This window comes from Triticum aestivum, chromosome 2A (genome assembly GCF_018294505.1).
Source record: "Triticum aestivum cultivar Chinese Spring chromosome 2A, IWGSC CS RefSeq v2.1, whole genome shotgun sequence".
NCBI classification, from domain to species: Eukaryota; Viridiplantae; Streptophyta; class Magnoliopsida; order Poales; family Poaceae; genus Triticum; species Triticum aestivum.
In genome coordinates, this window is record NC_057797.1 from 646062355 (window position 1) to 646088568 (window position 26214).

The 26214-nt window shown below is 47.4% G+C and overlaps 1 protein-coding gene across 1 annotated transcript; it reads left to right on the forward strand.

The window, feature by feature from the left end:
• Positions 1–372: 372 nt before the first annotated feature.
• On the forward strand, positions 373–1327 carry LOC123185789 (transcription repressor OFP1-like). Its single transcript, XM_044597613.1, has one exon. The coding sequence runs from the start codon at positions 375–377 to the stop codon at positions 1146–1148; it is 774 nt and encodes a 257-aa protein (XP_044453548.1). The 5' UTR covers positions 373–374; the 3' UTR covers positions 1149–1327.
• Positions 1328–26214: the final 24887 nt, after the last annotated feature.

A 26214-nucleotide genomic window follows, 5' to 3' on the forward strand; every position in this document is an offset into this window, starting at 1 on the left:
CAAATTAATTCCAGAAAAGCGAACTTGGAGGACTGATTCATGGTATAATGGTACGCATGTGTAATCTCTTTGCTCATTTCTTAATTCGCCAGTTTTGCTTTTTCTATACTAGAAGCATCTGATCACATCCAGTTGCCATTGCAAAGCAGTTGACAGCTCAAATTAATTTCAATGAAAGCGAACTTGTTGGACCAGTTCTTGGTACAATGGTACGCATGTGTTAACCTCTTTGCTCATTTCTTAATTCACCGGTTTATCCTTTGTTAATGCCAGAACCATCTGTTCACATCCACTTGCCAATGCCAGTTATCATGCCCTGCTTACAAGATATATAGAGCTCGATCACATGCAGTGCTCAAAGACACCAAGGAGAGATGGGCAGCCATTACAGGTTCAGACTGTCCCATCTCGTGCCAAACTCTTGGTTCTACAAGCTGAGGGACATGAAGAGACCCAGACCACCAAGCCAACCAAGAAGCTCTACAGCTACAAGAACACCAAGGAGATCATCATCAAGCCACTACTACTGCCATGGAACCAGCACCCCAAAACCTCTTCCATTACCACCACACCAATCCTACTCCTCCTACCTACAACTACGAGCAAAGAAAATGCCACCGGAGAAGCTGCGCCTCTCTCCTCTCTGCCTCAGCCCAAAGGCAACAAACATCCGATTCCCCAACGATCGTCATCAGTCACCATCTTCGAGAAGTGCCGCCGCCGTCGTCGTCGACGATTTTCAAGGCTTGCAACTACGTCCGATTCGCACAAGGCCAGCGCCAATCGCGTTGAGAAGTGCGCACCACAGCACGACCGCAAGCAGTACGTGCCCGAGCTCGCCGAGGCTTAGGAGCAGAAGGCTTCGTCTTTCCAGCAGTGGCTGTTGCAGAGTTAGCACCAGGTGCACTGGTCGCCGGAGAAGCGCGAGGAGGAGCATCGCCGTCGTGGTGGCGTCGACGGACCCGCACAAGGACTTCAGGGAGAGCATGGTGGAGATGATCGTCGGGACCGACATGCGCGGAGCAGAGGCTCTGAGGGACCTCCTTGATTGCTATCTGTCGTTGAACTCGAGGGAGTACCATGGAGTAATCACGGAGGCGTTCAGGGGAATCTGGCTCCAGATTATCCGTGACGGTGTTGAGATATGAGGAACAATTCCGAGCTGTAAATCAAGTGTTGTTGGGATGTACAGATCTGTGAATAATGTGTATGTGCCGCTTGAGTTGTCTGTGTGTGATATACTAATACTCCTACTTTGCTACTGTATTTGTCATTGTGTTAATTTGTAGCGGTAATAAATCGATATGTGTAAGGGGCTTTCCAAAAATATATATCCAACTTTTGTTTTCTGATAACTATTCCGAACACCTGGTTTGTAGGAGTTTTGTAGTAATTCTATATTGATATGATTTCTAAAGGAAAATTTCCTAAAGAGCCATTTGGTTTGTAGGAATAGATTTTGTTACTATGTAAGATTGCTTCCCACCCTTCACATTTCAATGGAAAAAACATTAGCTTAGACCTAATGAAAAAAGTTCTTATCCTATGAACCAAGTGGCGTCTCTTTTCTATAGAAACTGAGATACATGTCATCTCATTCTCTTTGACTTTTCTATTCCCATGATTTTCCAAAACCATGAACCAAAGAAGGCATAGGCCCAGTTCTTTTCGCATAGGATTCTGCAGAATCAAGATTCTGGAAACTTCTCCCAGAATATGCTTCCCTCAGAATTTGACGTCGAGTTCTTTTCTGAGATTGTAGTTTGAGATTCTAAAAAGACTTGTGTGATGAAATGTCTGTACTACTCTTCAAGAGAAGGGACGTCGTCTAGCTGCAGCTTCGAGGTGGAAGGGACGCGCCGTCAGCAGTTGGTACAAAGGGGTGCGCGGGCCGCTTCTGGTGGCAGAGGGACAGAGGGGTGGCCGGGGTGACAGAGGAAGATGGGCTGCGGCAGGAGATAAGACCGGCAGCGACGGAGACCGGGCTGCTGGCGGCCCTGAGGTCCGGGATGGCGAGGCGCCGGCGACTGCGTTGGAAACCTAGCTGGCCCTGCTCGATTTCGAGCGATGCGGAACACATCAAGGCCCAGGCGCTAATTTTCTTCTGTACATGACATGGGTGGCTCGGTGGCATTCTCGCCGTAATAACCTACTGCAATAGAGCACTCTTTTAATTCTAACTATTTTCTTTTGAGGGACTAGACAAAATCCCGAGATTGAGAATCCAACTATTTTGATGATTTTGGATTGCACTAGGATTCTGCAAAATCCTCTAAGATTTTGAAGAGGCAATCGAGTTCTTTTGGCTCAAAAAATTTCAGACCGAGATTCTCTGTAATCTGCTCAAAAGAACTGGGCCCTAGTATCTTCGGCAATCCTGGCAGATTTTTCTGGCAATCCCATGAGTCCAGCTCTAAGTAGGAAAGCTTCAAGGAGATTCTTCGCAAAATTAAGAAAAATATATTGAACATCAAGACTTGTCATAAGTTCGCCAAGGATGTCAAGGACATCAAGAACAAATTCAAGAAGGTTATCAAGAGATATGCAATGTACAATTATGTATCAAAGCCCTTTGTCTTTGAAGATCTTGTTTTACTACCAGCGACACTGTCAATGGCAGAGCTATGCCATAATTTCTGGTGGGGTGGGGGAGATAAAATGTGAACACCTAGAGGGCAAAAGGCTAAATTTTCATCAATCTTTTCCATCTATTTTTTTCTTCACAGATTTGTCCAAGGCTGGGGGTAATGCCCCCCCGCCCCATTGAAATCTCCCTTAACTTTTGACACATGACTTTGCACGATATATAAAGATGCATCAGATCTTGTCGGAATCAATCCCCCGAGAGATGAGCTTGTGAGGTTGTTGATTGATAAGGGAGGTGAATCGACAAATCAGGTCAAAGTTGTCTCTACTGTTGGAACTGTGCGTTAGGTAAGATGACCCTTGCTAGACAAGTATACAACAAGCTTGGAGCAAACTTTGACTACCAAGCTTTCGTGTCGATCTCACACAGCCCTAACATGACAAGGATCTTGAGTTCTATATTATTCAAATTGTGCAACCGAGATCAGGATCATGCTGGAGTGGCCAAGCAGGGAATCCGAAACTCCTCATTCAACAAATTAGAAAATTTGTCAAAACAAAAAGGTATGCAATATTGTAATTACTGCAGGTCATGCTTGCAGAAATTTTCAAGAAAATATATTACACAACTCTTGGTTAGATTGTTGTTGGTTGGGGCATAGTCTCTCGATGTAGTTACTACTTTTATAATCTTTCAAATTTATAAACGGCACATATCATTTTAGTTATATATATCGGGAATGTTTTTTCCTGGCTTCAACCATCCCTTGCCCGTTGTCGTTTGCCAAGATATTTGATGATCAATACTGATTCAATTTATCGAATACCACCAAGTTTAATTCTCTATATCTTAATAAAATTGATTTTGTACATTATATCATGTGTATCCCTGTTGACTATTGTTACTTAATCTGAAATTTTCTTCCAAATTATATGATATTTTTCATTTTTATTCATATTGAATGTTTAAATGGTGTTTCCATGCATGCCATTTCCTTTACCATGTGCTTGAGGTGTGTGATGTTGTCATACTAATTTGGTATATGAGTAAGAAAGCTTCAAGGATTTTTTTAGCAAAAGCATGAAAAACATAGCAGAGATCAAGAGTAATTTTTTGGGGAAGTTAAGAGAAGACACCAAGACTAGACATACTAATTTGATAACAGACATCTAGATTCGCCATAAGATCGCCAAGGATATCAAAGACATCAAGAGCAAGTCAAGGAAATGGCGGAGAGACATGAAAGGTCAAGGATGGTGTGGAGAACAGAAGGAAATATGCCCTAGAGGCAATAATAAAGTTGTTATTTTATATTTCTTTATTCATGATAAAGGTCTATTATTGATGCTAGAATTGTATTGATCGGAAACTTAAATACATATGTGGATACATAAACAAATACTATGTCCCTAGTAACACTCTACTAGACTAGCTCGTTGATCAAAGATGGATAAGGTTTCCTAACCATAGACATGTGTTGTCATTTGATAACGGGATCACATCATTAGAAGAATGATGTGATGGACAAGACCCATCCGTTAGCTTAGCATATTGATCGTTCAGTTTATTGCTATTGATTTCTTCATGTCAAATACTTATTCCTTCGACTGTGAGATTATACAACTCCCGGATACTGGAGGAATACCTTGTGTGCTATCAAAGGTCACAACATAACTGGGTGATCATAAAGATGCTCTATATGTATCTCCGAAGGTGTTTGTTGAGTTGGCATAGATCGAGATTAGGATTTGTCACTCCGAGTATCGGAGAGGTATCTCTGGGCCCTCTCGGTAATACACATTATAAGCTTGCAAGAAAATGACGAAGGAGTTAGTCACAAGGTGATGTATTACGGAACGAGTAAAGAGACTTGCCGATGACGAGATTGAACTAGGTATGAAGATACCAACAATCGAATCTCGGGCAAGTAACATACCGATGGACAAAGGGAATTACGTATGTTGTCATAATGGTTCGACCTATAAAGATCTTTGTAGAATATGTAGGAGCCAATATGGTCATCCAAGTTCCTCTATTGGTTATTGACCGAAGAGGTGCCTCGGTCATGTCTACATAGTTCTCGAACCCGTATAGGGTCTGCATGCTTAACGTCCGTTGACGATATAGTGTAATATGACTTATATGTTTTGGTGACCGAATGTCATTCGGAGTCCCGGATGAGATCACGGACATGACGAGGAGTCTCGAAATGGTCAAGAGGTAAAGATTGATATATAGGACGATGGTATTTGGACACGGAAGTGTTTCGGGACGTACCGGGAAGGAATCGGGTCACCGGAAGGGGTTCCGGGCACCCCCCGGCAAGATATGGGCCTTATGGGACAAAGGAGGGGACAGACCAGCCCACAAGGGGCTGATGCACCCCCTCCCTTGTTTGGCCAGCCCTTGGGAAGGAAAAGGGGAAGGGCTAGCCCCTCCTGCCTTTCCCTCTCATGGGAGAAAGGAAAGGGGGGCACCCTCCCCTGCCTTTCCCGCACTCCAAATAAGGAAAGGGGCGCGGCTTGGGAGGGACCCCAAGTAGGATTCCTCCTACTTGGGCGCCTATTTTGGCTGCTACTCTCTCCCTCCCACCTATATATATGTGGGAGGGGACGCCTAGCACAAAACAGAAAATTGCCTAGCCGTGTGAGGCGCCCCCCTCCACCGTTTACACCCACGGTCATATTTTCATAGTGCTTAGGCGAAGCCCTGCGGATATCACTTCACCATCACTGTTACCACGCTATCGTGCTCCCGGAACTCATCTACTACCTTGCCGTCTTGATGGATCAAGAAGGCGGAGGACGTCACCGAGCTGAACGTGTGCAGAACGCGGAGGTGTCGTACGTTCGGTACTAGATCAGTTGGAGCGCGAAGAAGTTTGACTACATCAACCGCGTTGTTTAACGCTTCCGCTTCTGGTCTACGAGGGTACATAGACACACTCTCCCCCTCATTGCTATGCATCTCCATGGATAGATCATTGTGTGTGCGTAGAAATTTTTTTGTTTTCCATGCAACGTTTCCCAACAAGAAGCACTGGTCGTCATCATGCCCTAGAGGTTTGTATTAAGTACCTTTGTCTTTCAAGATCACCCTATTTTGCCCCTCTTTACTATATACAAGAGAAAAAACATTCAGCAGGAGAGATGACCATTCCCTCCTCCAACTCCTCGCAGCCGTCATCACCATTCCATCTACAACAGCCATCTGCTCCACCTCCATAGCCTCCATCTCCATTATCCATAATACTTGTAATCAAGAGTACATCATGATCAGTGGCACTGCAAGACTTTCAATCATTCATCTTAAAGTATCGATTTCTACAATGTATTTTGCATGTGATTTATTTACGATGTGTGAGTGGTCCCCTTGGGCTAAGGACTGCGACATAGCCTCGCAGACCCACGTATGTGTATTAAGGGATTGTTCGCTTACTTTAAGAGTAGAGATGTTGTATCCATGTGATGTGAAAGGGATACAAAGTTTCCTTGGGCATGCATGCTCCTATAAACGGTTTATTAAAGACTTGAGTGTCTAAACCTCTAATTAAACTTTTGCAAAAAAGATGTCCCTTTTCAATTCTTTAACATGACAAGACATATGTATGTAATGAGGATTTTAGTGTTAATGGAAATAAGGATTAGATGATTAACTATGTTTTGGAGCATGCTTATAGTTTACTCATCTATGGATATGAAACATATTGTTAGTCGACGACCACCCCCCATCCCCTCGGCCCCAAGCTAAAAGTATAGAAGAAGATCGCACATCAAAACTATACAGACGATCTCTCATTTTTGATTTGTGGGTATGTTGTACTACTAAGAGGGGATGCGCCATGGATCTTATATGTGGGGATCATTGAGAAAAGATGATCCAAATACCACACACATCATAGCGAGCATGCGTGTCTTCCAAGTAAATTTCTGGTAGTGTAACCCCTCCCCCCAACATAAAAGTATAAAAGAAGATCGCACATCAAAACTACAGACGATCTCTCGCTTTTGATTGATGGGTATGTTGATTAAGAGGGGATGCGGCGTGGATCTTATGTGTGGGAATTATTGAGCAAAGATGAGCCAGATACTACCCACATCATACCGATCTTGTGTGTCTTCCGGGTAAATTTCTGGTAGGCCTCGCATATGCGTACAATTTCCTCGGTATCACATGGAGCATGAAGCCAGAAGAAACCATGGCGGAAGTGTTGGGAAACGTTGCATGGAAAACAAGAAAAAATTCTATGCACATGCAAGATCTATCCATGGAGATACATAGCTACAAGAGGGGGAGTGCATCTGCATACCCTTGTAGATCGGTAAGCGGAAGAGTTTATCAACACGGTTGATGTATTCGTACACCTTCACGATCCGTTCTGATCAAGCACCAAATATACGGCACCTCCGCGCTAAGCACATGTTCAGCTTGATGACGTCCTTACCTTCTTGATCCAGCAAGAGGAGCGAAGTATTAGATGAGTTCCAGCAGCATGATGGTGTGGTGACGGAAGTGGTGAAACTATTTCCGCGAGGCTTCGCCAAGCACAACAGTTTTAGAGCGATGATGAACTAGAGGGAGGAGATTAGGACCACACTGGGCTTCTAATTATGAGGATTAGAGGTAGCTAGGGCTTGCTCTAATTAGTCAACTAGTACCAACTGGAGGAGGCTCCCAGACTTGTGTTCTAGGGGCTAGCCCTGCTCCTCTATTTATATGTTGAGCCCTAGGGTCGTTACTTGGGGAGAGGGCCTCCCCAAAGTCGGTTTGGAACACAAGGAAGAGTCCTTCTCGGATTCCAACACCAGACATCACGGTTCTTGGCATCTGGCCCACACACCATGGTCCTCGGTGTCTGGTCCCTAACCTCCGCAAAACTTCCATTTGCACCGACTAAAGCCCCGTGGGCCTTACCCCTTGGACCAACCAAAGTGTCCTCGCACTATAACATTTCTAGAAACATCTGAAACCCTTCCGGAGACCAAACATTATCATCCTATATATCATTCTTTACCTCCGGACCATTCCAGAGCTCCTCGTCATGTCTGTGATTTCATCCACGACTCCGAACAATATTCGGTCACCAACATACATAACTCATATAATACTATATCATCAACGAATGTTAGGCGTGCAGACCCTACGGGTTCGGGAATGATGTAGACATGACCGAGACGCTTCTCCGGTCAATAACTAATAGCGGGACCTAGATGCCCATATTGGTTCCTACATATACGAAGATCTTTATCGGTCAAACCTTTATGACAACATATGTATTTCCCTTTGTCTTTCGGTATGTTACTTGTTCGAGATTCGATCGTCGGTATCTCCATGCCTAGTTCAATCTCGTTGCCGACAAGTATCTTTACTCGTTCCATAGTACATCATCTTGTAAATAACTCTTTAGTCACTCTGCTTGCAAGCTTCTTGTGATGATGTATTACTGAGAGGGCCCAGAGATACATTTCCATCATACGTAATGACAAATCCCAATCTTGATCCATGCCAACTCAACAGACACCTTCGGAGATGCCTATAGAGAACCTTTATGATCACCCTATTACGAAGTGAAATTTGATACACACAAGGCATTCCTCCGGAGTCCGGGAGTTGCATGATCTCATGGTCGAAGGAACATGTATTTGACATTAAGAAAGCAGTAGCAATAAACTGAATGATCATATGCTATGCTAATGGATGGGTCTTGTCCATCACATCATTCTCCTAATGATGTGATCTCATTATCAAACGGCAATTCATGTCTATGGTCAGGAAACCTTAACCATCTTTTGATCAACGAGCTAGTCAAGTAGAGGCTTACTAGGGACTTGGCATTTGTTTATGTATTCACACATGTATTTAAGTTTCCGATCAATACAATTATAGCATGAATAATAAACCTTTATCATGATTAAGAAAATATAATAATAACCACTTTATTATTGCCTCTAGGGCATATTTCCAGTGTCTCCCACTTGCACTAAAGTGAATAATACAAATTACATAGTAATCAATATAACACCCATGGAGTCTTGGTAATGATCATGTTTCGCTCGTGGAAGAGGTTTAGTCAACGGGCCTGCCACATTCAGATCTGTATGTACTTTGCAAATTTCTATGTCTCCATCCTTGACTTTTTCACGAATGGAGTTGAAGCATCGCTTGATGTGTTTGGTTCTCTTGTGAAACCTAGGCTCTTTGGCTATGGCAATTGTTCCAGTGTTTTCACAAAAGATTGTCATTGGACCCGATGCACTGGGTATTACACCTAGATCGGATATGAACTCCTTCATCCAAACTCCTTCATGTGCTGCCTCCGAAGCAGCTATATACTTCTCTTCACATGTAGATCCCGCCACGACGCTCTGCTTAGAACTGTACCAACTGAAAGCTCCACCATTCAATATAAATATGTATCTGGTTTGCGACTTAGAGTCATCCAGATCCATGTCGAAGCTAGCATCGATGTAATGCTTTACGACGAGCTCCTCGTCACCTCCATAAATGAGAAACATATCCTTGGTCCTTTTCAGGTATTTCAGGATATTCTTGACTGATGTCCAATGATCTACTCCTAGATTACTTTGGTACCTACCCACCAAACTTATGGCAAGGCACACATCAGGTTTGGTACACATCATGTCATACATTATAGAACCTAAGGCTGAGGCATAGGAAATGACTTTCATTCTCTCTCTATCTTCTGTCATGGTCGGACTTTGAGTCTGACTCAATTTCACACCTTGCAACATAGGCAAGAACCTTTTCTTTGACTGGTCCATTTCGAACCTCTTTAGAACTTTGTCAAGGTATGTGCTTCGTGAAAGTCCTATTAAGCGTCTCGATCTATCCCTATAGATCTTGATGCCCAATATGTAAGCAACTTCACCGAGGTCTTTCATTGAAAAATTCTTATTCGAATATCCTTTTTTGCTATCTAGGAATTCTATATCATTTCCAATCAACAATATGTCATCCACATATAATATTAGAAATGCTACAGAGCTCCCACTCACTTTCTTGTAAATAGAGGCTTCATCGTAAGTCTGTATAAAACCAAATGCTTTTATCACCTCATCAAAGTGTATATTCCAGCTCTGATATGCCTGCACCAGTCCATAGATGGATCGCTGGAGCTTGCACACTTTGTTAGCACCCTTAGGATCGAAAAAACCTTCTGGTTGCATCATATATAACTCTTCTTTAAGAAACCCGTTAAGGAATGCAGTTTTGACGTCCATTTTTCGAGATTTCATAGTCATAAAATGCAGAAATTTGTAACATGATTCTGACATACTTAAGCATCGCTGCGGGTGAGAAAGTCTCATCTTAGTCAACCCCTTGAACTTGTCGAAAACCTTTTGTGACAAGTCAAGCTTTGTAGACAGTGATATTACCATCAGCGTCCGTCTTCCTCTTGAAAATCCATTTATTCTTAATGGCTTGCCGATTGTCGGTGTCAAAACCGGCGGATCTCGGGTAGGGGGTCCCGAACTGTGCGTCTAGGCCGGATGGTAACAGGAGGCAAGGGACACGAAGTTTTACCCAGGTTCGGGCCCTCTTGATGATATGGGTAGTACAAGAGTAGATCTACCACGAGATCGGAGAGGCTAAACCCTAGAAGCTAGCCTATGGTATGATTGTTGTTCTGTATGTTGTCCTACAGACTAAAACCCTCCGATTTATATAGACACCGGAGAGGGTTAGGGTTACACAAAGTCGGTTACAATGGTAGGAGATCTACATATCCGTATCACCAAGCTTGCCTTCCACGCCAAGGAAAGTCCCTTCCGGACACGGGACGAAGTCTTCAATCTTGTATCTTCATAGTCCAGGAGTCCGGCTGAAGGTATAGTCCGGACATCCGGACACCCCCTAATCCAGGATTCCCTCAGTAGCCCCTGAACCAGGCTTCAATGACGACGAGTCCGGCACGCAGATTGTCTTCGGCATTGCAAGGCAGGTTCCTCCTCCAAGTACTTCATAGAAGATTTTGAACACAAAGATAGTGTCCGGCTCTGCAAAATAAGTTTGCACATATTGCCATAGAGAGAATAATATTTACACAAATCTAATCTGCTGATGTATTCCGTAGTGTGACATCGCACCACAGCCAAGCCTTTATTCGAATCGTTTTATTGTCCCACCTCAGCATGTCATGCGAGGCGGTTTCCTGGGCACGTCTCGTCGAAGCAGAGATCGTGTCCCCTTATTCTGGGATTCTCATCAATACGGGCGTGGGTAACCCAACCGCTTCTAGGACTCCTAGATTATAGGCAAGTCCAAACGGCCACGGAGAGGACGCTTGATATTCACCCTCTTTATAAAGGGACAAGGCTTTTATTTTTTCCCTCCCGTGCTCAATCGCATCCTTCCCCCACCTCAAGCTCAAACACCCAAAGTTCAGGTCAGGTGCTCCGAACCTTCAATCATGTCCAGATCTAGCCTTCAAGGCCGATGGGTGCCTTCCTCCATCATGGAAGAAGATATAAAAAAGTTGAGGGAGGCCAGATATCTGACCGCCAAGGTTTTGCATCGGCTGCCTGCCCGAGGGAAGGCCGTCCCCTCCCCCGAACCCAACGAGAACGTCATGTTCGTCTCCCACTTCCTCCGAGGCCTAGGCCTTGCTCTGGATCCTTTCGTCAGGGGTTTGATGTTTTATTACGGGCTAGATTTCCATGATCTAGCTCCGGACTCCTTTCTTCATATCACGACATTTATTGTCGTGTGTGAGGCCTTCCTCCAGGTTACCCCTCACTTTGGCCTGTGGCTCAAGACCTTTGAAGTAAAGCCGAAGATGATCGAGGGGCAACATGCAGCGCGTGGAGGTGCCTCAATATGCAAGATGACGGGAGCTCCATGGCCCAAGGGTTCCATCCCAGAGGTGTCTGAATTGTGGCAGCAGGAGTGGTTCTATATCACGGCTCCTAGAAGTGCCAAGTGGGCGGCCGCCCGTGTTTTCCGCTCGGGCCCTCCACCAGAACTGATGTCATGGATCAGCAGAGGTCTGAGCTGGGGTCCAGCCAAGGACGTGCCTATACTGCAAAGCCGCATTCGAGATCTCTTCAATGGAGATTTTAGTTTGGTTGCGGTAATACAAGTTATGATGGTTCGTCAAGTCCAGCCTTGCAAACGCCGGCCCCTTTGCTTGTGGGAGTTCAATCCCGAGGGACCGCGTGTCATTCAAAATTTCCTCCGCCTGACGCACGAGGAGATGTACAAGTCATTCTTCGGACCTCAGGTACAGTGTCCGGAAATCACCGAGGACGTGGGCCTGAGCAATAACCGCGCCACCCAACAGGTAAGGAATCTTCCGGCCGAACATACTATCTCTCATTTGTTATGAAGTTATTTCTGAGAGTTCGCTTTTTGATCAGGACTGGCTAACAAAGGCGAAGTTGGTTCGGTGTTCGGCCCCCCTCCCTGAGGGTTTGGACAATCCGGTATTGGAAAAGATGCTCCAGGTTGCACCTTGCCCGGAGCCCTTGAAGGAAGATACTGGGGAGGATAATACGGGCGGACGCGGGCCCCCAACGCTGCCCATTCTAACCGAGGTTGCAAGCATCTCCATGAAGGAAGGCGACCGGAGGAGGAAGAGGACTGTGCCCGGGGATTCGGAAGCCGAAGCTTCCAAACGGGAGAAGAAGTCTCCCACAGAGGGTCCTACCTTGGGGGGTGCTTTTGCCGCACAAAGTCCGCGGGGGGGGATCAATTCTCCAGCGAGTCGTAAGTGACCCGAAATACTTTAATAGTACAGGTATGCCATCTTTTTCTTCTGAGAAAATAACCACCGCATATATCTTTGCAGTTCGGGCCTTAGCCCCTCTCAAATGAGCTCGTCTTCGGGGGATCTTCTTCCAGAGATGATGGAGAGCGAAACGCCTCCTCCGGACTCCTCCGCTCCGGAAGCGGGCGACCCCGAAGTGTCGTCGCGGAGGGCCTCTCCGAGTCCGGTGAGGCCAGAAGATAATCCCATTGACCCCCGAAGCTCCCAGTGTCCGGCTCCCGAAGGGAGCGGACAAAAGAGTCCGGCACCGTTTGGTGTGCGATCGGATGTTCTGAGGGAGTTGGTGGGGCGAGCGGCCATCTCAGATGAACACCGTGTGCTGATGAATACGGTGATGGAGAGAATCTCGTCACCGAAAGCGGATTGCATGAAGCTTTTATGAGTCTACTGACAGGCTTTGAGGTACGTAAAATAATGTATGATAGTCCTGCACATGCTAGGTGTGCCCTATGTAGATAGTAGCCCCTGAGACTCTGGTTGTCGTCGGAAACGACGACGAACAGAGGATCATATTTCCAGGTAATAACCATACTACCTCTATGTGCAGGTGATGGAAGCTCTGGTGGCTAGCCGGACTAGCGAGTTTGCCCATTTAAAACGGCAGTTGGATGCGGCAGACGCCGACATCGAGCTTGTTAACAAAAGGCTTGACGAGGCATAGGGTAAGTGTCATTATCTGGTAAATGCCACATAGTAAGAGCAACATGATGCCAGTATCTTTAATATGTTGTAACTGCAGATGGAGTTTCCACTGTTGAAGCCTTGCGGGCAGAACTTGCCCGAGCCAAGGAACAAGCGAGGTTTGGTAATGCGGCCGCTTTGAAGGCGGTCGAAGAGTTGAAAGCCGAGAAGGCCACGCATGGCGAGAGCCGAGATAAGATGGCCAAGATGGCCATAGAATTAAAAGCCGCCGCCGACCGTTGCTGGGTTCTTGAAAAGGAAAACCTAGCGAAGGCATCGGACCTTGAGAAGGGTGCTGCGACGAGAAAAGACATCTGCTCTGCTATGAGGGCGAAGAAGGAGGAGCTGCGAGAAGCCAGGGATATTGTAGCTGGGAAATCCTTTATGTTGTGGAGGAAGTTCGGAGATCCACAGTATGCCTCTCTGGATCGGCTATGGAGTTCGGAGGATGTATATATGGATTTGGCGGCGAGCGCTGCCGATGCGGCCAAGTACTTCCAGGGTCAGACGGACCGTGAAGTGGACCAGCTGTTTTGGACACAATTCCATTCTCCCGAGCATCCGCTTTCATTGACTGACCAATTAGCCGAATGGGCCAAACTGAATAGGTTGTCCGGACTCGCCATGAGGTCTGTTGTGGATCAGCTATGGCCGGAAAGGCCAAAACCGAACAGCTATTTCAGCTTGGTGCAGCAGTTCCTTGACGTGGTGCTGCGCATTAATGCGATGAAGAGGTCGGCGTGCATAGAGGGCTCACGGATGGCCTTTGCCCGTGTTAAAGCATACTGGGCGGAGATGGATGCTACCACTGTTGCAGCGTAGGATTCGGCCATAGGTTGAATGGCTGCTGAGCACTACTTTGAAGAAGTTCTTGAGGGTGCTCGTTTGATAGAGACCCAGTGCTCAAAAAATATTATGTTTGAGTGATATGTAATCTCACTGTAAGCGAAATGCTTTTATAAATTTTTATAAGGCTATTTTTATACTTTTGCCTGAAAGTAATATGATGCCTCCTGGGTGGCCGTTTATGTATACATGTGTATAACCTGAAAGATTGCAGCCGTCGGCTTTAACCCCCACGCATATAATGCGGAGGTGCTCGCAAAAAACACGCGTTCACACTTAACCCAATGTGTTGGTCCTATTAAGGAGGTGATAGCGGAGCGAGCGAGGCAACCGGACTATAATGCTTTAGCACTTTCACTTAGCCATAGGAGTTTGACAGTGGGGCTACTAGATAGCCCCTGGTGGCTCCGCACTCTCCCGATCCCGGGGTGCGTACATGCCTGGCCGGAAAACGGCCCTTCGTTAAGGCGGAGGAATTCTAACATTCCAACAGGTCATCGAGTGGTTGAACAGTCTCACGCTATATCATGACAGTCAGTTTTCGGCTTTCTCTACTGAGGTGCTCGTCCGAATGAACCAGGGCACAATTGCAGTAGTTCTTCTGGTGCTACCTTAGCCGGTAAAGCGGAACATAAGGCACCAAAACACAGGAGCCGGGCAAACCCAACATTTGACCAAAGACAATGATTCGGAGCTGATGCATATAGGGCCAAACTCGCGACGCCGAACACTCCCTAAGGTATTCGGTCTTTGTGGTATAAACCGGGCCTCAATAATGGCCTTTGTAAGAAGCCCCTTGTGTCCAGGTACGTGCATTGTTCTGGCATGGCCACATGACAAGACGTCAGCATCCTTCTCAACGGTGGATATGTATCAACAAGAGACAGTAAAAAAGGTTTACGCAGGGTCTTAATCTAAAAAGAATCCTTGGAGCGGGTCCCTGCTGCATGTATGCGCCCGTGTCTCCGTTGTGCCATATACTGGACGGGTGTAGCACGATGATCGTCTGTAAAAGAGAGGAATTTAGGTGAAAAAGTTGTCGTGCAAAAAGATAGTTTTTAAAAAAACCATGTATAATTCAAGATGAGAGGAAATTGCCACTTTTCTGCGCGCGTTGAGCCCCTTGTATTGACAAATAGGGGTGTGACCATTTATTCGGTATAAATAGTGGCGCCGGACTTGATTAGTTGTGTCTGAGGTCTTGACGACCTATTGGATGCTTTCGCTGGTCCGGGCGCCTTTAGTGTGCAGCTGCCAAGGCAGCCGCACTCTCTTCGGCGTGCAGAGATCACTTGATATTTCCGTTCACTGAAATGATGCCACGTGGACCGGGCATCTTGAGTGTGAGGGAGGCGTAGTGTGGTATTGCATTAAAGCGAGTGAAAGCTTCGCGTCCGAGTAGTGCTTGATAGCCACTTTGGAACAGAGTGATGTGGAAGGTTAAATGCTCGCGACGGAAGTTATCGGGGGAGCCGAATATAACTTGTAGTAGGAGGGAACCCATACAATGAGCCCCTGGGCCTGGCGTTACTCCTTTAAAGGTAGTATTGCTATGGCGAATTTTTGTTGGGTCTAACCCCATCCCGCGGATTGTATCCTAATATATTAGGTTTAGATTGCTGCCACCATCCATCAAGACTCGTGTGAAGTGATATCCGCCAATTACTGGGTCTAATACCAGGGTAGCCCATCCTGCGCGTCGGATACTTGCTGAGTAATCGCGATGGTCGAAAGTGATCGGTTGAGACGACCAGTGGCAGGACTTCGCGGTGACAGGCACTTGGGTATATTTTCCTGGGAGTGCTGCGTTGTTTTTTCCCTTGATCACGTGTAACACGTTTATTGTTTTGACTTCTGGTGGAAATTTCTTTTGTTCCCCAGTGTCTTGCTTGGGAGGCTCGTCCTCGTCTTCACTTGGTGTATCGTCCCCCTTGTGTACGGCATTGAGCTTGCCGGACTGCTTGAAGACCCAACATTCTCGGTGGGTATGATTAGCAGGTTTACCAGGGGTACTATGGATCTGACATACTTGGTCAAGAATTTTGTTGAGGCTGGACAGTTCATCCCTGGTGCCTTTAGAGGGCGGCTTTTGACCTGGCCGAGAGCTTTTGAATCCGGCGTTTACTGCCATGCCCTTCGTGTTGTCTTCTTTATTCTGGCGTTTGTTATTGCTGTTGCGCCGTGATTTCCCATTTCCATCTCTAACTTCAGATGTACTGGGGTCGCTGGTGCTGCATCTGGCTAGCCAGCTGTCCTCACCCGCGCAAAAGCGGGTCACGAGGCTTGTTAATGCGGCCATCGTTCCCGGCTTATTTTGGCCGAGGTGTCTAGCGAGCCATTCGTCACGGACGCTATGCTTAAAAGCTGTCAAGGCTTCGGCGTCCGGACAGTCGACAATCTGGTTCTTTTTAGTAAGAAACCTGTTCCAAAGCTTTCGGGCTGACTCTCCGGGCTGTTGAGTTATATGACTCAAATCGTCTGCATCCGGAGGTCGGACATAAGTCCCTTGAAAATTTGCTCGAAAGGCGTCTTCAAGCTCTTCCCAACTTCCAATGGAGCTTTCGGGGAGGCCTTTAAGCCAGTGACGAGCTGGCCCTTTGAGCTTGAGGGGTAAGTACTTGATGGCGTGGAGATCATCTCCTCGAGCCATATGGATATGAAGGATGTAGTCCTCAATCCAGACCCCAGGGTCTGTTGTTCCGTCATATGTCTCTATGTTTACGGGTTTGAATCCCTCTGGAAATTCATGGTCCAGCACCTCATCGGTGAAACATAGGGGGTGTGCGGCACCCCTGTAGCTGGGTGTACCGTGTTGTTCTGATGTTTGTTGTGTTGCATTGTATGCTTGGGCGCGCTTGCGTGGTCCATAGATGGATCTTGTTGCGCCGTCCTTTGGGTGCGAGCCCTCGCATGGGTCGCGTGTTGTATTGTGAGTGGCGTTGTATGCCGCTCTGTGTTGGTAGAGGGGTCGTCTATCCAGCCAGGTGGCTGCTTTGATATTTGGTTGTGGGGGGTCTGAGGCCTCCTCATCGAATTCAGGTAGCAGCATCCGCTTTGGGTAGCTCTTGGAGGGGCGATTGTCGCCGTACCTCGCTGTTGTGTTGAGTATTTTACTCCATCTGATTTGGAGTGTGTCTTGCGCAGCCTTGAGCCTTTGCTTCTGCTTTTTAAGACTCCTCGCGGTGGCAACAAGCCTTTTACGGGCATTCTGCTGCTCCGGGTGCCTGTCCGGCGTTATGTCGTCCGGACCATTATCCTTGATAGAATTTGTTTGTTCGGTTTGATTATCCAGATTGCCGTTGTCCGGCAGCGGTTCGCCCTGCTCCAACGCTGGGTCTGTGTGATCATTATTTCTGTCGAGGAGGGATTTGGGGTGGCGCTTCCATCGCCGCTTTGACTGCTTCTCGAGGGAACAAGCCTTCAGTGCGTCCTTCCGCTCCTCATCGTCATCTTTTGGTGCGCCCACCATGTATACGTCATATGACGAGGTGGCTTTCCAGGGCCCAATAGGCGCTGGTTCTTCATTGTCTCCTTCATCGGCGTCCATATCGTTGATGTCTTCGGAGTCAAAGTCGAGCATGTCGGTTAAATCGTCGACAGTGGCTACAAAGTGGGTGGTGGGTGGGCTTTGAATTTCTTCATCGTCCGTATCCCAACCTTGTTAACCATAGTCCAGCCAGGGCTTTCCTGATAAAGAGAGAGACTTTAGTGTCTTTAGAATATCGCCGAAAGGCGAGTGCTGAAAGATGTCCGCGGCAGTAAACTCCATGATCGGCGCCCAATCGGATTCGATCGACAGGGGCACGGAGGGTTCGGAGTCCGGAGAGGAGTCCGGCTCCTTGGAGTCACGAGTCTCACGGAGTGCGGGGCTGGTGTTCGGCTCGATCACCATTGGGATTGCAGCCCCCGAGGCGGCGTCCAACCACCCATCCTCGATCGGCGCAGTTGGCTCCAAATTAAGGGTCGAAGACGATGCGGGTGCGGCCTCCAGGGCACTATTCGGCGGCAGAGCTAGATCATGCTTGTCATGACAGTGCGGCGCGCTCGGCAGTGGCTCGAATCTGTCAAAGATCAAGTCCCCGCGGATGTCAGCCGTGTAGTTTAAACTTCCAAATCTAACCTGACGGCCAGGGGCATAGCTTTCGATCTGCTCCAGATGGCCAAGTGAATTGGCCCGCAGTGCGAAGCTGCCGAAGACGAAGATCTGTCCGGGGAGGAAGGTCTCACCCTGGACTGCATCGCTATTGATGATCGCAGGAGCCATCAGGCCTAACGGCGACGACACAGAGGAACTCTCAATGAAGGCACCAATGTCGGTGTCAAAACCAGCGGATCTTGGGTAGGGGGTCCCGAACTGTGCGTCTAGGCCGGATGGTAATAGGAGGCAAGGGACATGAAGTTTTACCCAGGTTTGGGCCCTCTTGATGGAGGTAAAACCCTACGTCCTGCTTGATTAATATTGATGATATGGGTAGTACAAGAGTAGATCTACCACGAGATCGGAGAGGCTAAACCCTAGAAGCTAGCCTATGGTATGATTGTTGTTCTGTATGTTGTCCTACGGACTAAAACCCTCCGACTTATATAGACACCGGAGAGGGTTAGGGTTACACAAAGTCGGTTACAATCGTAGGAGATCTACATATCCGTATCGCCAAGCTTGCCTTCCACGCCAAGGAAAGTCCGTTCCGGACACGGGACGAAGTCTTCAATCTTGTATCTTCATAGTCCAGGAGTCCGGCTAAAGGTATAGTCCGGCCATCCGGACACCCCCTAATCCAGGATTCCCTCACCGATCATCGGGCAAGTCCATGATGTCTACTATGCAACTTTATTCTTGTAGGCACATGTTGGGCCTCCAAGCACAGAGTTTTGTAGGACAGTAGCAATTTTCCCTCAAGTGGATGACCTAAGGTTTATCAATCCGTGAGAGGTGTAGGATGAAGATGGTCTCTCTCAAACGACCCTGCAACCAAATACAAGAAATCTCTTGTGTCCCCAACACACCCAATACAATGGCAAATTGTATAGGTGCACTAGTTCGGCGAAGAGATGGCAATAAAAGTGTAATATGGATGGTAGGAATATTTTTTAATCTGAATAAATAAAAACAGCAAGGTAGCAAATAGTAAACGGGCACAAAAACGGTATTGCAATGCTTGAAAATGAGGCATCGGGTCCGTACTTTCGCTAGTGCAATCTCTCAACAGTGCTAACATAGTTGGATCATATCATTATCCCTAAAAGTGCAATAAAGAATCACTCCCGAGTTCCTATTAGCGGAGAACAAAAGATAGAAATTGTTTGTAGGGTACGAAACCACCTCAAAGCTATTCTTTCCGATCAATCTATCCTAGAGTTCGTACTAAAATAACACAAGCTATTCTTTCCGATCGATCTAATCAAGAGTTCGTACTAAAATAACACCATATGACACACATCAACCAACTCTAATGTCACCTAGATACTCCAATGTCATCACGAGTATCCGTGAGTTAATTCTATGATATGCATCAAACAACTTCATGATCATGAAGAAATATGCCCTAGAGGCAATAATAAAGTAGTTATTTATATTTCCTTATATCATGATAAATGTTTATTATTCATGCTAGAATTGTATTAACCGAAAACCTAGTACATGTGTGAATACATAGACAAACAGAGTGTCCCTAGTATGCCTCTACTTGACTAGCTCGTTATTCAAAGATGCTTAAGTTTCCTAGCCATAGACATGTGTTTTCATTTGATGAACATGATCACATCATTTGAGAATCATGTGATGTACGAGACCCATCCGTTAGCTTATGATTATGAACATTTAGTTTTATTGTTATTGCTTTCTTCATGACTTATACATGTTCCTCTGACTATGAGATTATGCAACTCCTGAATACCGAGGAACACCTTGTGTGCTTTCAGACGTCACAACATAACTGGGTGATTACAAAGATGCTCTATAGGTGTCTCCGATGGTGTTTGTTGAGTTGGCATAGATCGAGATTAGGATTTGTCACTCCATGTTTCGGAGAGGTATCTCTGGGCCCTCTCGGTGATGCACATCACTATAAGCCTTGCAAGCAATGTGACTAATGAGTTAACTAGGTATGATGATACCAACGATCGAATCTCAGGCAAGTAACATACCGATGACAAAGGGAACAACGTATGTTGTTATGCGGTTTGACTGATAAAGATCTTCGTAGAATATGTAGGAGCTAATATGAGCATCTAGGTTCCGCTATTGGTTATTGACCGGAGATGTGTCTCGGTCATGTCTACATAGTTCTCGAACCCGTACGGTCCGCACGCTTAACGTTCGATGATGATTTGTATTATGAGTTATGTGATTTGATGAGCTGAAGTTTGTTCGGAGTCCCGGATGAGATCACGGACATGACAAGGAGTTTCAAAATGGTCGAGAGGTAAAGATTCATATGTTGGAAGGTTGCATTTGGAGATCAGAATGGTTTCGAGAGGTTCTGGCATTTTTCCGGAGTATCGGGTGGTTACCGGAACCCCCGGGGAGAAGTTATGGGCCTTATGGGCCATAAGACGGAAGCACACCAGCCCACAAGGGGCTGGTGCACCCCCCCTAGGGCAGGAGGCCGATTAGGACTAGGAGAAGGCCCCCCCTTTCTTCTCCCTTCCCCCTTTCCTACTCCGTGTGGGAGGTGGAATCCTACTAGGACTAGGGAGTCCTAGTAGGACTCCACACCTTGGCGCGCCCCCTTAGGGTCGGCTGCCTCTCCCTCTCTCTCCTTTATATACGTGGCGAGGGGGCACCCCATAGACACACAAGTTGATCTTTGAGCCGTGTGCGGTGCCCCCCTCCACAGTTTCACACCTCGGTCATATTGTCGTAGTGCTTAGGCGAAGCCCTGCGCCGATAACTTCATCGTCACCGTCACCACGTCATCGTGCTGAAGAAACTCTCCCTCGGCCTCAACTGGATCAAGATTTCAAGGGACATCACCGAGTTGAGCGTGTGCATATCGCGGAGGTGCCATGCGTTCGATACTTGATCGGTTGGATCATGAAGACGTTTGACTACATCAACTGCGTTACTAAATGCTTCCGCATTTGGTCCGCGTTACTAATTTTTTTGAAATACTGTGTTCCCCAACAGTGGCATCCGAGCCAGGTCTATGTGTAGATGTTATATGCACGAGTAGAACACAAAGAGTTGTGGGCGATAATAGTCATACTGCTTACCAGCAATGTATTACTTCGATTCGGCGGTATAGTTGGATGAAGCGGCCCAGAATGACATTACATGACCATGTTCATGAGACTGGTTCTACCGACGTGCTTCGCACACAGGTGGCTAGTGGGTGTCTGTTTCTCCAGCTTTAGTTGAATCGAGTTTGAACACCCGGTCCTTGTTGAAGGTTAAAACAACACACTTGACGAAAAAGTGGTTTTGATGCGTAGGTAAGAACGGTTCTTGCTAGAAGCCCGTAGCAGCCACGTAAAACTTGCAACAACAAAGTAGAGGACTTCTAACTTGTTTTTGCAGTGCATGTTGTGATGTGATATGGTCAAGATGTGATGAGATATAAATTGTTGTATGCGATGATCATGTTTTGTTAAAGTTATCGGCAACTGGGAGAAGCCTTATGATTGTCTCTTTATTGCATAAGATGCAAGCGCCATATAATTGCTTTACTTTATCGCTATGCGATAGCAATAGTTGCAAAATCAATAGTTGGCGAGACGGCCATGTGACGACACGTTGATAGTGTTGGGGAACGCAATAATTTCAAAAAAATCCTACACACATGCAAGATCATGGTGATGCGTAGCAACAAGAGGGGAGAGTCTTGTCTATTTACCCTTGTAGACCGTAAGCATAAGCATTAAGACAATGCGGTTGATGTAGTCGTACATCTTCACGATCGACTGATCCTAGTACCGAAAGTACGGCACCTCCGTGATCTGCACATGTTCAGCTCGGTGACGTCCCACGAACTCACGATCCAGCAGAGTGTCGAGGGAGAGCTTCGTTAGCACGACGACATGATGATGGTGATGATGATGCTACCGTAATATGGCTTCACCTAAGCACCGCTACGATATGACCGAGGTGGATTATGGTGGAGGGGGCACCGCACACGGCTGGAAACAATCAACTTGTGTGTTCTAGGGTCCCCCTGCCCCCGTATATAAAGGAGCAAGGGGGAGGCCGTGTGACGCCCGAATAATTAGACTACAGTAATTCCCTGCTAATGATGCCACGCCACCTCGGTTGCTGTTGTTAATCCCACGTTAGTTCGAATCCGGTCCAAATTCAAATTTAAATTTAAGTCAAAAATAAAAGTTTTCAAACATAAAATCTAAAATGTTCAAAGTGTGGAAAATAATCCCTTGATATTTGTCATGTTGGAACCAACCTCTTTTGATTTCCCCAAATGCCCCTGGGAATTAATTTTTGGTCCAACAACAATTAAATCGGCCTTTTCTATTTCTAAAAATGGTTAGACAACTCCTTTTGACCCCATACATTTATTGTTCCATCTTAATATATTGTGTTGGAATTATGTGCCAAGTTTTGTTCAAAACAAAACTCATTTGTTACTAAAAGGGAATGCAAAACTGAGGCTAAAGATGATAAACAGAAAAGATAAAGGCAAAACATCAAAAGGGTTAAAAACAGAAAACAGAACCCCCTCCCCCAGTGGGCTTCGTGGCCCAGCCGGCCATTCAGCTGATCAGGCCGGCCCACTCCCCGCACGCTCGCCTGGCCCATAGGCCACGCCCCACCCATCCGCCTGGCCTATAGGCCACGCCCCGCTAACCCTAACCCTAACCCACCCCCACTATCCCCACTTCCCCCACCTCTCGATCCACTCCGCTCCCTCTCTCTCGCCCGATTCTAGATCGAGCCCCGACCGGGCCGTCGCCGGACCCCACCGCCTTGCCTCGTCCCCGCAGCCCCTTCCTCGACTCCTCGCTCGACCCGATCTGGACGGCGCTCCACTCCCGGCGCCGCCACGTGCTGCTGCCCGAGGACCTCGTCGCCCGGCGCCGCTCCACCGTTGCTGCCTTGCCTCCACCTCGACGGCTCCAATGAGCCTCGCCGCCCCCTCTGCTCTCCAACACTGGTGAGGGCCGCGCCCTCCTCCTCCCTCAGCCCCGTGCGCCATAGCCTCGTCCGCGTGACCGACGCCGTGCCCGCCCACTCCGGCCGCTCGTCGCACTCGCACGCCCGCGCCGCAGCTCGCGCCGCCCGCCCTCAGTGGCCTCATCCGTCGCACGCCCCATGCCATTAGGCTCCCCTGCCACGGCCCCTACTCGCCCCTTCACCGCGGGCAGCGCATCGCTCCAGCCACGGCCTCGCCCCGGGCGCCGCTCGCGCCGGCTGCGCCCCTCACCTGCGCCTCCCCGTTCCTCGCCGTGGCCTGCGCCCTTCCGCGAGCGCTGGCCCGTGCCGCCACCACCGCCACTGCTCGCCGCCTGGCACCCACGCAGCTCCGCCCCTCTCCGTCTCTGGCCGCAACCACCTCCACGGCCCTCTTGCGCGACCCCAGCCGACCTCTGTGGCAGTTCACCACTCAGCCGACCTCGCCGGTGTCGTTCCTGGCTGGCCTCTCCACGGCCCCGGTCGTCGCCCGACGCCGGCGCCCATCAGCGCCGCTCGGCCCTCATACGGATCGGGCGCCGGAAACACCCCAGCACCCGTAACCGCCCCGATAGGTGTTGGGGAACGTAGTAATTTCAAAAAAATTCCTACGCACACGCAAGATCATGGTGATGCATAGCAACGAGAGGGGAGAGTGTTGTCTAGATACCCTCCCAGACCGGCAACGGAAGTGTTGACACAATGTAGAGGATGTAGTCGTACGTCTTCCTGATCCGACCGATCCAAGTACCGAACGTACGACACCTCCAGGTTTTGCACACGTTCAACTCGGTGACGTCCCTCAAGTTCCGATCCAGCAAAATGTTGAGGGAGAGTTTCGTCAGCATGATGGCGTGATGACGGTGATGATGTTCTACCGACGCAGGGCTTCGCCTAAACACCGCTATGATATGACCGAGGTGGAATATGGTGGAAGGGGGCACCGCACACGGCTAAGGAACGATCACGAGGATCAACTTGTGTGTCATGGGGTGCCCCTTGCCTCAGTATATAAAGGAGGGGGAGGGGGAGGTGCGGCCGGCCCTATGGGTGCGCCTGGAGGAGTCCTACTCCAACCGAGAGTAGGACTCTGCCCTCTTGCCTTGTTGGAAAAGGAAGGAGGAAGGGAGAAAGAGGAAAGGGGGGCGCCGCCCCCCCCTTCCTTGTCCTATTCGGACTAGGGGGGGAGGGGGCGCACGGCCTGCCCTGGCCGGCCCTCCTCTTCTCCCTTATGGCCCATGTAGGCCCAATAACCCCCGAGGGGGTTCCGGTAACCCCCCGGTACTCCGGTAAAATCCCGATTTCACCCGGAACGTTTCCGATATCCAAATATAGGCTTCCAATATATCAATCTTTATGTCTCAACCATTTCGAGACTCCTCGTCATGTCCGTGATCACATACGGGACTCCGAACAACCTTCGGTACATCAAAACACAAAAAACCTAATTACGATCGTCACCGAACTTTGAGCGTGCGGACCCTACGGGTTCGAGAACTATGTAGACATGACCGAGACACATCTCCGATCAATAACCAATAGCGGAACCTGGATGCTCATATTGGCTCCTACATATTCTACGAAGATCTCTATCGGTCAGACCGCATAACAACATACGTTGTTCCCTTTGTCATCGGTATGTTACTTGCCCGAGATTCGATCGTCGGTATCTCAATACCTAGTTCAATCTCGTTACCGGCAAGTCTCTTTACTCATTCCGTAATACATCATCTTGCAACTAACTTATTAGTTGCAATGCTTGCAAGGCTTGAGTGATGTGCATTACCGAGAGGGCCCAGAGATACCTCTCCGACAATCGGAGTGACAAATCCTAATCTCGAAATACGTCAACCCAACAAGTACCTTCGGAGACACCTGTAGAGCACCTTTATAATCACCCAGTTACCTTGTGATGTTTGGTAGCACACAAAGTGTTCCTCTGGTAAACAGGAGTTGCATAATCTCATAGTCATAGGAACATGTATAAGTTATGAAGAAAGCAATAGCAACAAACTAAACGATCAAGTGCTAAGCTAACGGAAAGGGTCAAGTCAATCACATCATTCTCCTAATGATGTGATCCCGTTAATCAAATGACAACTCATGTCTATGGTTAGGAAACATAACCATCTTTGATTAACGAGCTAGTCAAGTAGAGGCATACTACTGACTCTCTGTTTTTGTCTATGTATTCAGACATGTATTATGTTTCCGGTTAATACAATTCTAGCATGAATAATAAACATTTATCATGATATAAGGAAATAAATAATAATCTTTATTATTGCCTCTAGGGCATATTTCCTTCAGTCTCCCACTTGCACTAGAGTCAATAATCTAGATTACACAGTAATGATTCTAACACCCATGGAGCCTTGGTGCTGATCATGTTTTGCTTGTGGAAGAGGCTTAGTCAGCGGGTCTGCAACATTTAGATCCGTATGTATCTTGCAAATTTCTATGTCTCCCACTTGGACTAAATCCCGAATGGAATTGAAGCATCTCTTGATGTGTTTGGTTCTCTTGTGAAATCTGGATTCCTTCGCCAAGGCAATTGCACCAGTATTGTCACAAAAGATTTTCATTGGACCCGATGCACTAGGTATGACACCTAGATCGGATATGAACTCCTTCATCCAGACTCCTTCATTTGCTGCTTCTGAAGCATTTATGTACTCTGCTTCTCATGTAGATCCCGCCACGACGCTTTGTTTAGAACCGCACCAACTGACAGCTCCACCATTCAGTAAAAATACGTATCCGGTTTGCGATTTAGAATCATCCGGATCAGTGTCAAAGCTTGCATCAACGTAACCATTTACGATGAGCTCTTTATCACCTCCATATACGAGAAACATATCCTTAGTCCTTTTCAGGTATTTCAGGATGTTCTTGACCGCTGTCCAGTGATCCACTCCTGGATTACTTTGGTACCTCCCTGCTAGACTTAAAGCAAGGCACACATCAGGTCTGGTACACAGCATTGCATACATGATAGAGCCTATGGCTGAAGAATAGGGAACATCTTTCATTTTCTCTCTATCTTCTGCGGTGGTCGGACATTGAGTCTTACTCAACTTCACACCTTGTAACACAGGCAAGGACCCTTTCTTTGCTTGATCCATTTTGAACTTCTTCAAAACCTTGTCAAGGTATGTGCTTTGTGAAAGTACAATTAAGCTTCTTGATCTA